This window comes from Pelophylax lessonae (assembly GCF_965119305.1).
Source record: "Pelophylax lessonae genome assembly, chromosome: 4".
Lineage (NCBI taxonomy): Eukaryota > Metazoa > Chordata > Amphibia > Anura > Ranidae > Pelophylax > Pelophylax lessonae.
The window spans coordinates 502,030,838-502,043,333 of NC_138771.1; the positions used below are offsets into that span (position 1 = coordinate 502,030,838).

The 12,496-nt window shown below is 41.3% G+C and overlaps 2 protein-coding genes across 2 annotated transcripts in view; one reads left to right on the forward strand and one right to left on the reverse strand.

Annotated features, from left to right (window-relative positions):
* Positions 1 to 282: 282 nt before the first annotated feature.
* Positions 283 to 5,566, reverse strand: LOC309552728 (uncharacterized protein; the record flags this gene model as incomplete). Its single annotated transcript, XM_082253651.1, has 3 exons — positions 283 to 452; positions 4,774 to 4,867; positions 4,946 to 5,566. The coding sequence occupies 3 exons, from the start codon at positions 5,564 to 5,566 to the stop codon at positions 283 to 285; spliced, it is 885 nt and encodes a 294-aa protein (XP_082109777.1).
* A 5,265-nt stretch (positions 5,567 to 10,831) lies between these two features.
* The window catches only part of LOC309553865 (poly(3-hydroxybutyrate) depolymerase-like), a gene marked incomplete at its 5' end in the record, with an annotated part of 61,697 nt that continues 60,032 nt past the window's right edge, over positions 10,832 to 12,496 (forward strand). Inside the window, one exon of the mRNA XM_082255344.1 lies at positions 10,832 to 10,892. Coding sequence (XP_082111470.1) covers positions 10,832 to 10,892 — 61 coding nt within the window. The remainder of the gene's footprint in view (positions 10,893 to 12,496) is intronic.

The window sequence follows — 12,496 nt, forward strand, 5'->3', positions numbered from 1 at the left end:
CCCACCAGCTAGAGTGGCTAAGGAGGATGGAGTGGAAAGTGAAGATGTGCATGTAGGTGGGTCCACTCTATACCATAAACATGAGGAGCACGTGCAGCAAAGTATTTCACTAAACAAACAGAGCCTCAGGCACATATCTGTTTTTTTCTGCTAAACTCACACTTTGACCATGTGTATAGGTGATAGGCCACTTATCTCAGCTCGTCCCCCTAGTCACAGTTCTTTAACCGATCCCCCCCCCCCCCATAGCATACTCATGCATAGGCCTGTCTTACCCATGGTTCATGTTAGAGCTCCCAAAGAGTTTGGGACTTTGGAGTATTTATTATGAGTGGAGAAAACTGTTTTTACAGCTTTCTCTGGGTTTTTTAATCCCGGGGTCTGGAGCTTGAAGGCTTCAGACAGTCTTGGGTGAGATGAAGCCTCATGATGTCTCATTGGAGACATGCAGGCTGTGTGGGAGTGCAGGTGTGCACACTTGTTATAACTGTTGGATGATCCTGGGCTCCTGGCTGCAGTATGTTATGTCTTATTGTTCTGTCTCAGCATCGATTGTACCTGTGACCTTCTTGTAGACCCCCAGTCTCTAAGTGTGTGCAGCAGGTTGAATGATGGCTTTAACAGATAGTTTACTCAATGAATAAAGACTCCAGAGGTGTTCTCCAATGCTTCTTTATGCTTCAAGTTAGCAAAGGCATAAACATAGAGGCTTTTCCATAGGTAAATTTACAATGAAGTTACACAGCTTCCACACTCTGCAGTCTCCTCATAACAACTAAACAAAATGGCAGTTACAGCAGGAAAATGGAGATGGGAGAAACCATCTAGCCAGAAACAGCAGGGGTGCTAGGAAGATACCAATAACATAGCATAACATAACATGTAATAACAACTGCTAGACAGTTAAAGCTGCGTGGCAGCACACTCCCCGCCTGGTATCGTGAGATACCACTACACAATTATTTTTCATAAACATACAATTAACATTGCATACAGTAGAATGCTATGTAGCCCTCTCCTCTAAGCTAACTATGCTAGACATCTAAGTGACTCCTTCGCATAACACTGAATCAGAATTTTTGGAAGCAGGCATAATTAGGACTGTCTCAGTGACTGGTCTCAGGAAGGTTTTTGGGCTCCCGTCCTTTACAATCCTGACTTCCACACTTCGGACCTTTCCATCATCACTAGCAATGGCCTTTGTATTAACTCCAACTGGCCACTGGTTCCGATTGGTTTGCTTGTCTTTTAGAAGAACCAGGTCCCCTTCCTTTAAGTTAGGCTTCTGGGTTTGCCACTTTTTACGTCCTTGAAGAAGTGTGAGGTATTCCCTCCTCCATCTGTCCCAGAAACAATCTGCAAGGTATTGAGCATATCTCCATTGACGTTTATATATGTCCTTTTCATCAAAGATGCTCTTTGGCGCTGGGATCTGTCCAATTTTCCGGCTCAATAATGCAGCTGGAGTTAAAACAGTTGGACATGCTGGGTCTGTGGATACAGCTGTCAGCGGTCTTGAGTTGATTATTGCTGCAGCCTCAGCAAGGAATGTAGTAAGTACTTCATGGGTAAGACGTGAAGAACTCACATCAAGCAACATAGAATCCAATATGCGCCTTGCCATCCAAATCATACGTTCCCATGCTCCGCCCATGTGTGAAGCGTGTGGTGGGTTGAATTTCCACTGGTTTTCAGTGGCAGAGAAGGTGGCCCTTGGAGGTGGCTCTGTCTGAGAAGCTCGCTCCCGCAGGGGTTTGTTAATGCTCTGGGATGCTCTCTCGCTATAATTGAACTGGTTGGTCAGTTTTCTCTCCTTCTTGTTCCTGGATGGTATTTCCTCACCTTCTGTCCATTCTTCACTAGCCTGAGCGTCAGACTTCCCATCTGTAACTTTGTCTCCCGGCTCTGTGGAGTCGTTGGTCTGAGTCTCTTCAATGACTCCCAACTTCGCCCCTTGTCGCCGCGCTTCATTAGAGTCTTTGTGTGACATGTTTCCATCCAGGGAGAAGTGTACGGTCAGCTGGTCCACGATGCTAATGGGTTTGTAGGCCCGTTCCTTAAAACTGTACCTCACAATGTTCTGGGGGGCATGAGGGTTGTTTGCAGTCAGGATACGAGTGAATTCCTCCTTAAGTTCAGCCTCGCTGAGTTCCAGCTGGTCCGGAGGCTTAACCAGAGTCTTGGCCTGCATCCATTCATCAGTTCCATCCCCCTTATCTGTGGAGTCATCTTCATCCTCCAAATTTCTTCTTGAGCAGATGTTGGAACTCAATGCTACAACTTCAGGCCGGATTTCCGGATCAGTATCTGGATCCTCCAGGTGGAAATCGATATCTTCTTCTGAGTTTGTAGAAGACTGGTCCATTAAAAACTTGGGTCTCTTGGAATTGTCCTTGAAGAACTCTTCATCCATAATCTTGATGAACTCCTTGTCTTCGACTGAATGGGCAATCTTGTTGTCATCACGAGTAGTTTGGTACACTGAATCACCAAAGTCCTTTTGAGAAGTGAGCTTGCAGTTAATACCTTGGAGTGCTTGATATGGAACTTCGTTTTTAAAATCAAGTCTTTCCTTCACATAATAGTGCGATGGACATTTCCTCAATTGACAGGTAACATTAGTTTTGTAGGAAGCTACATCCAAGAGCTTGTGAGATTGGTCTAAACAGACTTCTCCTATTATCACCCATCCAAGATCAAGTTTCTGGGCCTGAGGAGCATCATCTGGACCGTTACATAACTCTCTTATTTTATGAACTCTAGGAATGTCTCTCCCTAGTAGAATCAAAATCTTAACATCCTTATTAAGTGGTGGAATGTAGTTAGCAATGTGACTCAAATGAGGGTGATGACGTGCAACCTCTGGTGTGGGGATTTCTTCTCTGTTGTTCGGTAGCTGATCACATTCGATTAGCGTTGGAAGAGGAAACTCTGTGTCCTCATATTCTGATGCAACTACGAAGCCATGGGCTCTTCTTCCAGAAGTATTGACCTTTCCTGCACATGTCTGCAAGGTATAAGACCAGGTCTCTCCTTGAATGTTGAATAGGTCAAAGAATTCTGTACTGGCCAATGAGCGATTGCTCTGATCATCGAGTATGGCATACATTTTTATGGATTTTTGTGGACATCCTTCAGGAAAAACTCTTACAAGACATATCTTGGTACAAGACTTGCTATGAAGCCCTTCTCCACATACCTCTGTACACCTTGTGGTTACGGGGTCGGCATATTGCTCAGTTCTCTCCCCGTCATCATCTGATGTAGTCTTGGGGTTGCTGCCGAGTGAAGGTTTCCTTTTGAACAGATCTGAATGAAGAGCGTCCACATGTTTGTCACTGTTGCAGAGAGAACATCTGATGGCGATCTTACAGTCTCTAGCTAAATGATCGGAGGATGCACAACACTTAAAACAGATATTATGCTCTTTGAGAAATGACTTGCGTTCTTCAATAGGCTTGTCCTTAAATGCACGACATTTGGAGAGAGAGTGTGGCGCATTATGAATAGGACACTGTTGATTAAGATTGCTAGCTTTGATGTCTGTAGCTAAGACGTTGGATGCTATCGCGGTCTTCCCCACTGCAATAGGATGCCTTAAATCCTTGAATTTACCGTTGGTGGCAATACCCCTTGAAGTACTTAAAGGAATGGTGGTTGTATCTGGATAGAAGAAGCTTGGGTCATTCTTGGATCTTGCAACCTTCCGCACGAACTCTGAAAAATAAGAAAAGGGAGGGAAGGAAACACAATGCTCATACTTATACTTTGATCCTACACTAGTCCACTTTCCCTGAAGATAACTAGGCAACTTTGCTACAATAGGATTTACGCCCTGAGCAGTGTCTAAATAGCTAAGACCTGGTAAACTAGGATCTAACTTAGCAATTTCAAGTTCTTGAAGGAGGTCACCTAACTCTCTAAGCTTATGATTGTCCTTAAAAGAGATTTTAGGAAAGTCGTTAAGTCTCTGGAATAAGGCAGATTCAATGACTTCGGGGCTCCCATAGTCTTGTTCTAGACGTTCCCAGGCAGCATCAAGGCCTGCTTTAAAGTTATAAATGTAGACAGATTTAAGTCTCTTTACTTGTTCTGAAGATTGATGCCCCAACCACTTTATTAGTAAGTCAAGTTCTGCTTGAGGATCAATGTCCAAGTTCTTGGTTACCGCCTTAAATGTAGATCTCCAACTCCTGTAGTTCTCTGGGCAGTCATCAAATCCAGACAGTCCAGTTATAATCAACTCTCGTCGAATCATATACTTGCTGAACTCTGCAATGTCAGTGCTTTCAGTTTTTATAGCCACAGGGTCTACTGATGGTGCGCCGTCTTGGACCATGGTTGGTATCTGATGTTGGCTGGTAGGTAGAGAGAAAGGTGTTGCAGATGGGTTTAATTTAGGTAAGGGTCTGTCGACTGAAGGTCTCTGAGCATTTGAAGTCAAAGAGAGCTGTATCAAAGGGGGTATATAGTTCATTCTGTAGTCTTCTGCTGTGCCCTTGTAATCTCTATGCACATAGGGTTGTGGTGGCACATGAGCTGCGTAGGTTGATTCACTTGATTTTGTGATGTGCGGTAGTTGTGGAGGGTCTCTGTTAGTAGGTGCGTCTAGTTGACCAGCTTGCTTTGGCGACACATTGCCTTCTGATCCACTTGCTGGATGATTATGAGAAGAATCTCCAACTGTAGGTGGGACTGTATTGTCGTGGTTCTGAGTTAGGACAAACTGTAGGGTCCTTTCAACAGGGTCTTGACAAGCAGGCAAGCTGGTACAAGCTGCTCCTTCTTCTTCCAATAGGGCTTGTTCCAAGACAGATAACTCTGCTAAAGCTACTTCCTTTTCTCTATTCTTCTGAAGAATTTCTAGCTGAGCCTCTGTTTCTGCTTGTATTCTTGCCTGAATGCGTTTAGCTTCTGCTTCCTTGCATTTAGCTTCTGCCTTGATGGCTGCTTCTTTTTCAGAGCAGGCGGCTTGAACCTGGGCTACTGCAACCTTTTGGCGAGCTTTGAGTATTTGGTCGCTCAGTATTGACCTTATAGAGCAGGACCGCAATGACTTAGAAGAAGATTTATGATATGAGCGGGCAGACCTAGAAGATTTTCCTGAGTGTCTTGAAGAAGCAGAGTTACAGGAAGTAGTCTCATGTATCTGTGCCAATCTCCCTTCTATCTGTGCCTTTGCTTCAAGATATGTGCTATGCCTCTGCTGGTCAGTAGAAGTAAAGTCCTTTAATTCCAATGCAGCTTCCTCTATGTTGGAATGTGACAATAGAGAATAGTACTTCTCAGAAAGTCTTTTATAATTCTCAAATGCCTTCTTAACCCTTGAGAGAGCAGTGTTCAATTGCTCAGAATTGTTTCTAGTTTCATTAGTGGCTGTTATACAACTTAAAGTCTTTTCCCATAATGCAGTCAGGTTACTAGATGTTTCTTCCTTACTTGCTTCATAAACCTCCCTTGCCTTCAAGGATGGATGAGGGGCTCTGACAGGAGGAGCAGAATGAAGTAAGGAGTCTGCTTTATCTTGACTAAATGCAGGTAATTCTGTGAGATCTCTGTCAGACATAATAAGTACTGTATTTCTGGTGTCTTGTTAGAAATCTGCCAGAGCTCAGCTCTGTAAGTAGTGACTTCTGTTATTAAGCAGGCTGGCTGAGGTGCTGGGTATTTGATACAATAGCTAGCTATTGCTGGAACTAGTTCAAACTGGATCACCTCAGAAGGCTGTAACAGTAATGAAGCATTCAGTAGGTGGCTGGTTTCATATGCAGAGTAATGCTTCTGGTGACTCACAGACAAGTGTGGTACTTACTGTTCTGAAGCTGCAGAGTCTTGGAAATTTACTTTTCTTAAGCTGCAGAGATACCTGTGATGAATTCTTCATGTAAATTTACTCTCTGAAGCTGTGTATTCCTGTAAATTTACTCTCTGAAGCTGTGTACTCCTGTAAATTTACTTTTTGAAGCTGTGTACTCCTGTAAATTTACTATTCTGTCTCAGCATCGATTGTACCTGTGACCTTCTTGTAGACCCCCAGTCTCTAAGTGTGTGCAGCAGGTTGAATGATGGCTTTAACAGATAGTTTACTCAATGAATAAAGACTCCAGAGGTGTTCTCCAATGCTTCTTTATGCTTCAAGTTAGCAAAGGCATAAACATAGAGGCTTTTCCATAGGTAAATTTACAATGAAGTTACACAGCTTCCACACTCTGCAGTCTCCTCATAACAACTAAACAAAATGGCAGTTACAGCAGGAAAATGGAGATGGGAGAAACCATCTAGCCAGAAACAGCAGGGGTGCTAGGAAGATACCAATAACATAGCATAACATAACATGTAATAACAACTGCTAGACAGTTAAAGCTGCGTGGCAGCACACTTATCTTCTTTGGAGGCCAAGCATGCTGGCGTGCACTCCAGTGTGTGCTAGCAGTGATCAGGTCTCTGGAAGCGGTCACTGCTAGCACACGCTAGAGTGAATGCCAGCCTTTCTGGGTGTGTACCCACGTGACACAAGCCCATGAGCTGATCCAGAAATTGGGTTCTTGTGTGCTGGGGACCGAAGAGAAACTGGATCGGAGTGCGCAGTGGTTGAGGACTGAGCTATTGATGGGACAAAGACCTTTGCTGGAAAGAGATCAGAGTGTCATATACCTGTGGGCTAAGGACCGGAGCTATTGCAGACTGATCCAGAACACATCTGAATAACTGGACTGTTGTTGCCATATTGCTGGGGTTGATGATAAGGCAGTACTGCCATTGATGTGGTAGAGAATAGAGACTGGAAATTTGACTAGCAGCCTTTACCTCTGCATTTAGACTTTTCTGGGATAGTACTTATATACACCAGCGTAAAGACTGGACCCCAATGCTAGCTGTCTGGAGAAACAGTGCAAAGGACTGTCTCTTGCGAACAAGCTGCACTGCAAGGACTTTACTCGCTACCTATAGTAGGGGGTAGCATTACAGTAGACCTGAGTCTTAGCATAGTCATCCCTAGAGTGCATTCTGGCAGCATAGTATACTGGTTGCAGGAAAGATATTACAACACTGTTCATTATTGCAGTTAATGTTATCCATGTCTTAATTCTATGCTGATTAGGAAGTTACCAGGAATAGATCAATTCAATTATATAGAACTCCACCGCAAACTGCTACAAGCTAGTGATCCTATTGTCTAGCGAATTGTAAAGTTCTCTATTTACTTTTTGATGAACATACTGTAGTATACTTTAATCCATAACGATATACTAAGTTCCATTAATCAGTCTGGTGTCTACTTCCTGTTACTGAATTATAGTTGTGTGCATAATATTCATCTTTGTGCTCTCAACAGTATTGCAGTTTCTACTTGCTCCACAGTGTGTTAGGGGGGCTGATGTCATTAACCCTATTTTTTTTCACAGTAGCATTGAGAATTAATGGTGACTGCACTGTTCAAAATACATACATGCACCAGAGGGAGCACCTACACATTTGAGTATTAAATGATCATGGATATATGCTACAGAAATCAAGGGAATTTCACAACCTATGTAAACAAATTTTGGTACATTTTGTACTAAAAGCTCAAAATGAGTACAATCATAAAGTGCACGTTGATTACTCTCTAAAGTGTATCTCCAGTCAAAACTTTTTTTTAGTTTTCGATGGAGTGGGGAAAAGGTTTTTATCCTCGTCATTTTTTTTGTCTGTGTCCAGATGGTGAGTTTACCCTTCACTTGCTCTTCCAGAGACACAAATGATGAAATCAAATGATGAAATCTCACAAAAGTAAATCCTGCCTTAAAACTTCTGATTTGCTTGTCTCTGAATAGTTTGCTACAACACAGTTAAGTGCTACTCATGATACTTTTTTTATTAGCACTTACCTAAAAACAGTTAATTTTTAGGATGAGCTTTCGGGGTGTTCCCTATTTCGCAGTTCAAGCAGTACACATAGATTTATCAAAATTAGGAAAAAAATCTTCAAAGACAACAGTCATTAGAAATTCAAGTACTGGCCTAAAATAGAGGCTAAGATTACAGGTTTCTACTCTAAATAAATGTGCATATCGTCAGTTTAGAATGGACCTACACTGAATTTACTTTTTGCCGATCTGTCATAGTTAACAAGTAGGTTTTTTTTAAAGTACAGTTTTCTCTTTTGTATTGCTTTAAAGTGGCTATTTCAAAGATTATAGTTGTCAGATGATTATCTACTGGAGGGCAGGCAATACTAGTTAATTCATAACCAAAACAAGTATATTTGTGGCCTAAAGTAGATAGGAAGTTACATACATTTTGGCCACTGGTGAAGTTGAGTCCCGGATTAAGCTTAGTATTTCTTGTATCTTCAGACTCATGGTTGTGCAGTTACTATTTGGAATTTATGTATCGTGACGTGAGTGGGCAGAGAACAGGTAAAAGTTGACTGTGAAAATGTATTTAATTATTTATATATTACAGGTACTCATATAGTGCTGACAATTTACATAGCACTTTACTTATTGTAAATTTACATCAGTCCGTGCCTTCAAGAAGCTTACAAGCATATGCATTCGTACTCATACTAAGGCTAATTCAGACAGAAGCCAGTTAACCTACCTGCATGTCTTTGGAGTGCGGGAAGAAACCAGAGTGCCGGAAGTTAGAGGAAAACCTATTCAATGGCTCAAAGATCTAAAGGAGTTATTTTTTCTGTTTTATAACTTTTTCTTCTCTGGCATTGAAAACAACTGCAATGGGAATCAGATAGACCCCAACTTTCCAAAAAAAAGCAATGAAAGATCCTTGGATCTGCTTTTGCTTTTTTTGTACTTCAGCTTAATAACACAGAGAATACAAATAAATATTTTATAGAGGCGGAAATATTTGTTTTTCAGTCTAACCAGAGCTTCCAGCTGCCTTGTCACATGTGGAGCCAGAGAATATTTATTAAAAAATTATTTTGGATGGATGCTGTCTGCCAACCCCCAGTCTGCAGGCCTAATCACATCCCTATACCAGGACCTCATATCTGTAAACTCCCTTAAAAAATTACTTACATGACAAAATGGAAAACAGGTTTAGGGAGAATGACACAGGACAGAATTGCAAAAATGCAATATATATAACTGACGCTTCCTTCAACTGCTTTAGGAGTTGTGTCTCTCCTGGATCCATGCAACATTTTTGGTGGACATGCTTCAAGGTGCAGAAATTGTGGATTTCAGTTTATAATCTCCTTAGAACCCTTCTGCACAGCAACCAGACTTCCAAAAAAATCTGGGGAGGCTCTTTTAAATAAAAAGCTTCAAATGTTAATAACAAGATCATGGAAACAGCTCATCATCAATTTCATGGAAGTTAAACAGAGGCTTACTGGTGTTCTTATAAACAAAAAACTTATGGCTATGTTAACTGATTCCTATGTAAAATGTATTTGAGTTTAGTATCCCTGGACTGATTGCCTATACATTAACCCCCCCCCCCTCCATCGTGGGGGTTACGTTCCAGACTCAACAAAATAGAAATACCCTATTTAAATACACCCTAGGCATGTTTTTATAACTTTCCCTGTACTTTTAAAAGCATTTTATGGTCTTTAAACACACTTTTAAAACAATAGAAACACATTTAAACACATAAAAGACACAGAGAGACAGAGCAAGAGCAATGGAAAACACAAAAATATTGAATTAACAATGATTTAATTAATAAAACAATAGTAATAGATCTTATAGAAAAAAAAAAGCCCCACAAAATACCGGAACCGTGAAAACGGAACCGCGATATAACAGGGATTTACTGTATTCTTAAAGAATAAATCCAGATCTTCTAAGCTTTAGGAAAATTGGAATTTACCCATGCCCAGGGTGGCTTTCTGCTGGGCTTTCTGGTGGGCTATAAGAGCTTTCTGTTTTCTGGCTTTCTTCTGGGCTATAAGAGTTCCCTCTTTACCTGCACACCCTTATTAAACATTTTTCTATTTCCTTATTAAAGGTTTATTAGTGCCTCTGTTATGGGTTTATTGTTGCCTAACAATCATACAACCAAGAGTATACAGAGTTCTCTGTTGAAAATTGAGTATAATCAATGTATATCAATGATACTTGTAGGAGAAGGAGGGGAAGAAAACAGAAACACCTAGCCTAAAGAACATGCACATGTTTGGTGTATTAAATAAAAAGTTCATAACCTGTTCCAGGCCTCTAAAGTGTCCCCTCTTGTGGCTCGTCCCATAGTCACCTCTGGGTCTATGTGCAGATCTCAGTGACTGCTCATAGCCAGCTTCATAATCCGGGAGGGGGATACATATGAACTAAGGAAGTAAGAAGAAATGGGGGAGTGTAGAGGGAGTCTATGGAGGAATTGGGGTATGGGATAGGAATGGAGGGGGAAAGAGGGTTGGGGGTTATGGCGAGGTGTAAGAGAGGTCTCCATGTCTTATATTTCACTCACACAGATTATGTTTTATCTCTCCATCTTTACTTCTTTGTAAGAGTTTGACGGTTGGATGTCCACACATACCATATTTGTACATTTTCTTGTAAAGCTTATTAAAGCTTATGTAGGGGAAAATGATCTCAAGGTTTCTTCACTCTCAGCTAGAATGTTTGAAACACCTGTCCAACAAAACCTATGCATGAACGGCTTCTGTGTTGTGTGTTTACATAGCTAAATCTTGCCTTCATAGTCAGAAATAATACTTATCTAATGTCATGGCTGTTTAGCAGGTGTTGTATGCAAGGCTGCAAAATATCTTATCTGTTCAAGATTAAAACTTGTTTTTATTGTTATATAAAAACCTAGGGTTTCATAAGTGAGGTAGGAATTATCCTCATACCACTGAAAGACTGCCTTGGTGAAAATGAGTGGTTACATCTTGTTCCTCGCCTTCGTTGGCTTTGTCCATGGACAGACACGTCTTGGTAAGATATTTTTTAAGATATATTTATTATCATGAGGTAGAGAGAGATCCTCATGTTAAATGTGCTTAGTCCTTCAAAAATCAGATATACCATAAAAGGTAGACACTGCTAATGGCCAATAGGTTTTGTAGAATCTGTTGACAAGTATTTCAAATGATATGATGCTGAAGAGATTATTACTTTCTCAACCCTTTGCCTGTTTCATAAAAAAATCAGCATACAAAAATTATTTTTATCAATTAACAAAATGGAAAGTAATTGAACAGAAAAAAAAAAAATCCAAATCAAATCAATATTTGGCCTGACCCCCCTTTGTCTCCAAAACAGCATCAATTCTTCCAGGTACACTTGCACACAGTTTTTGAAGGAGCTTGGCAGGTAAGTTGTTCCAAACACCTTGGAGAACTAATCACAGATTTTCTGTGGATGTAGGATGCCTCAAATCCTTCTGTCTCTTCGTGCTTTCAGAAATAGAAGTGTTAATATTTTTTTTTTTTATCAACTAACAAAATGAAAAGTAAATGAACAGAAGAGGAATTCAAATCAGATCAATATTTGGCATGACCACCTTTTGCCTTCAAAATGGTATTAATTCTTATAGGTACACATGCACGCAGTTTTTGAAGGAACTCGGCGGGTAGGTTGTTCCAGACATCTTGGAGAACTAACCACAGATCTTCTGTGGATTTAGGCTGCCTCAAATCCTTCTGTCTCTTCATGTAATTCCATACAGACTTGATAATGTTGGGATCAGGGCTCTGTGGGGGCCAAACCATCCCTTCCAGGACTCCTTGTTCTTCTTTATGCTGAACATAGTTGTTAATGACATTGGATGTATGTTTGGGGTCCTTGTCCTGGTGCAGAATTAATTTGGGGCCAATCACATTCCTCCCTAATGGTATAGCATGATGGATAAGTAACTGTTTGTGTTTCTCAGCATTGAGGACACAACTGATCCTGACCAAACCTCAAACTCCATTTGCAGAAATGCAGCCCTAAACTTGCAAGGAACAGTGGCGGAGCTAGACTTTTAAAACAGGGGTGGCAAAGGGGTGGCAAGGTATTATTTTGGGGGGTCAATATACATGCGTGCATACCTCCCAACTTTTGAACTTTGCAATGAGGGACACTATAATAAAAAGCAAACCTGCGGCGCGCGTAGCAAATTGTGGGTGTGGCCAATTGCTTAGCAGTGGGAGGGGCTTAAGGGATAGGGGATAGGGTAAACAAAACCCAGACTTCCTAGTACTCATAAAATATGCTTTGATTGCTCAGTCTACCTTAAAGTAGAACTTCATTAAAATAGTCAGAGACTGCATAGCAACCAGCAACTGTTGAGACAATGAAGACTTTGGTGAGAAGTATATAATGTACAGTATTGTGTATATAGTGCAGGATTGTGTAATGTACAGAATGCAGGAGACAGGAGTATGTAATGTACAGAATGCAGGAGACAGGAGTGTGTAATGTACAGAATGCAGGGGTCGGACTCTGCACCATCCACCCCCCCAGCTCTATACACCCCAAATGCCCACCTAGCTCCATACACCCCCCCATACACCCCAAATGCCCCCAGCAGCTCTATCCACCTCAAATGCCCACCC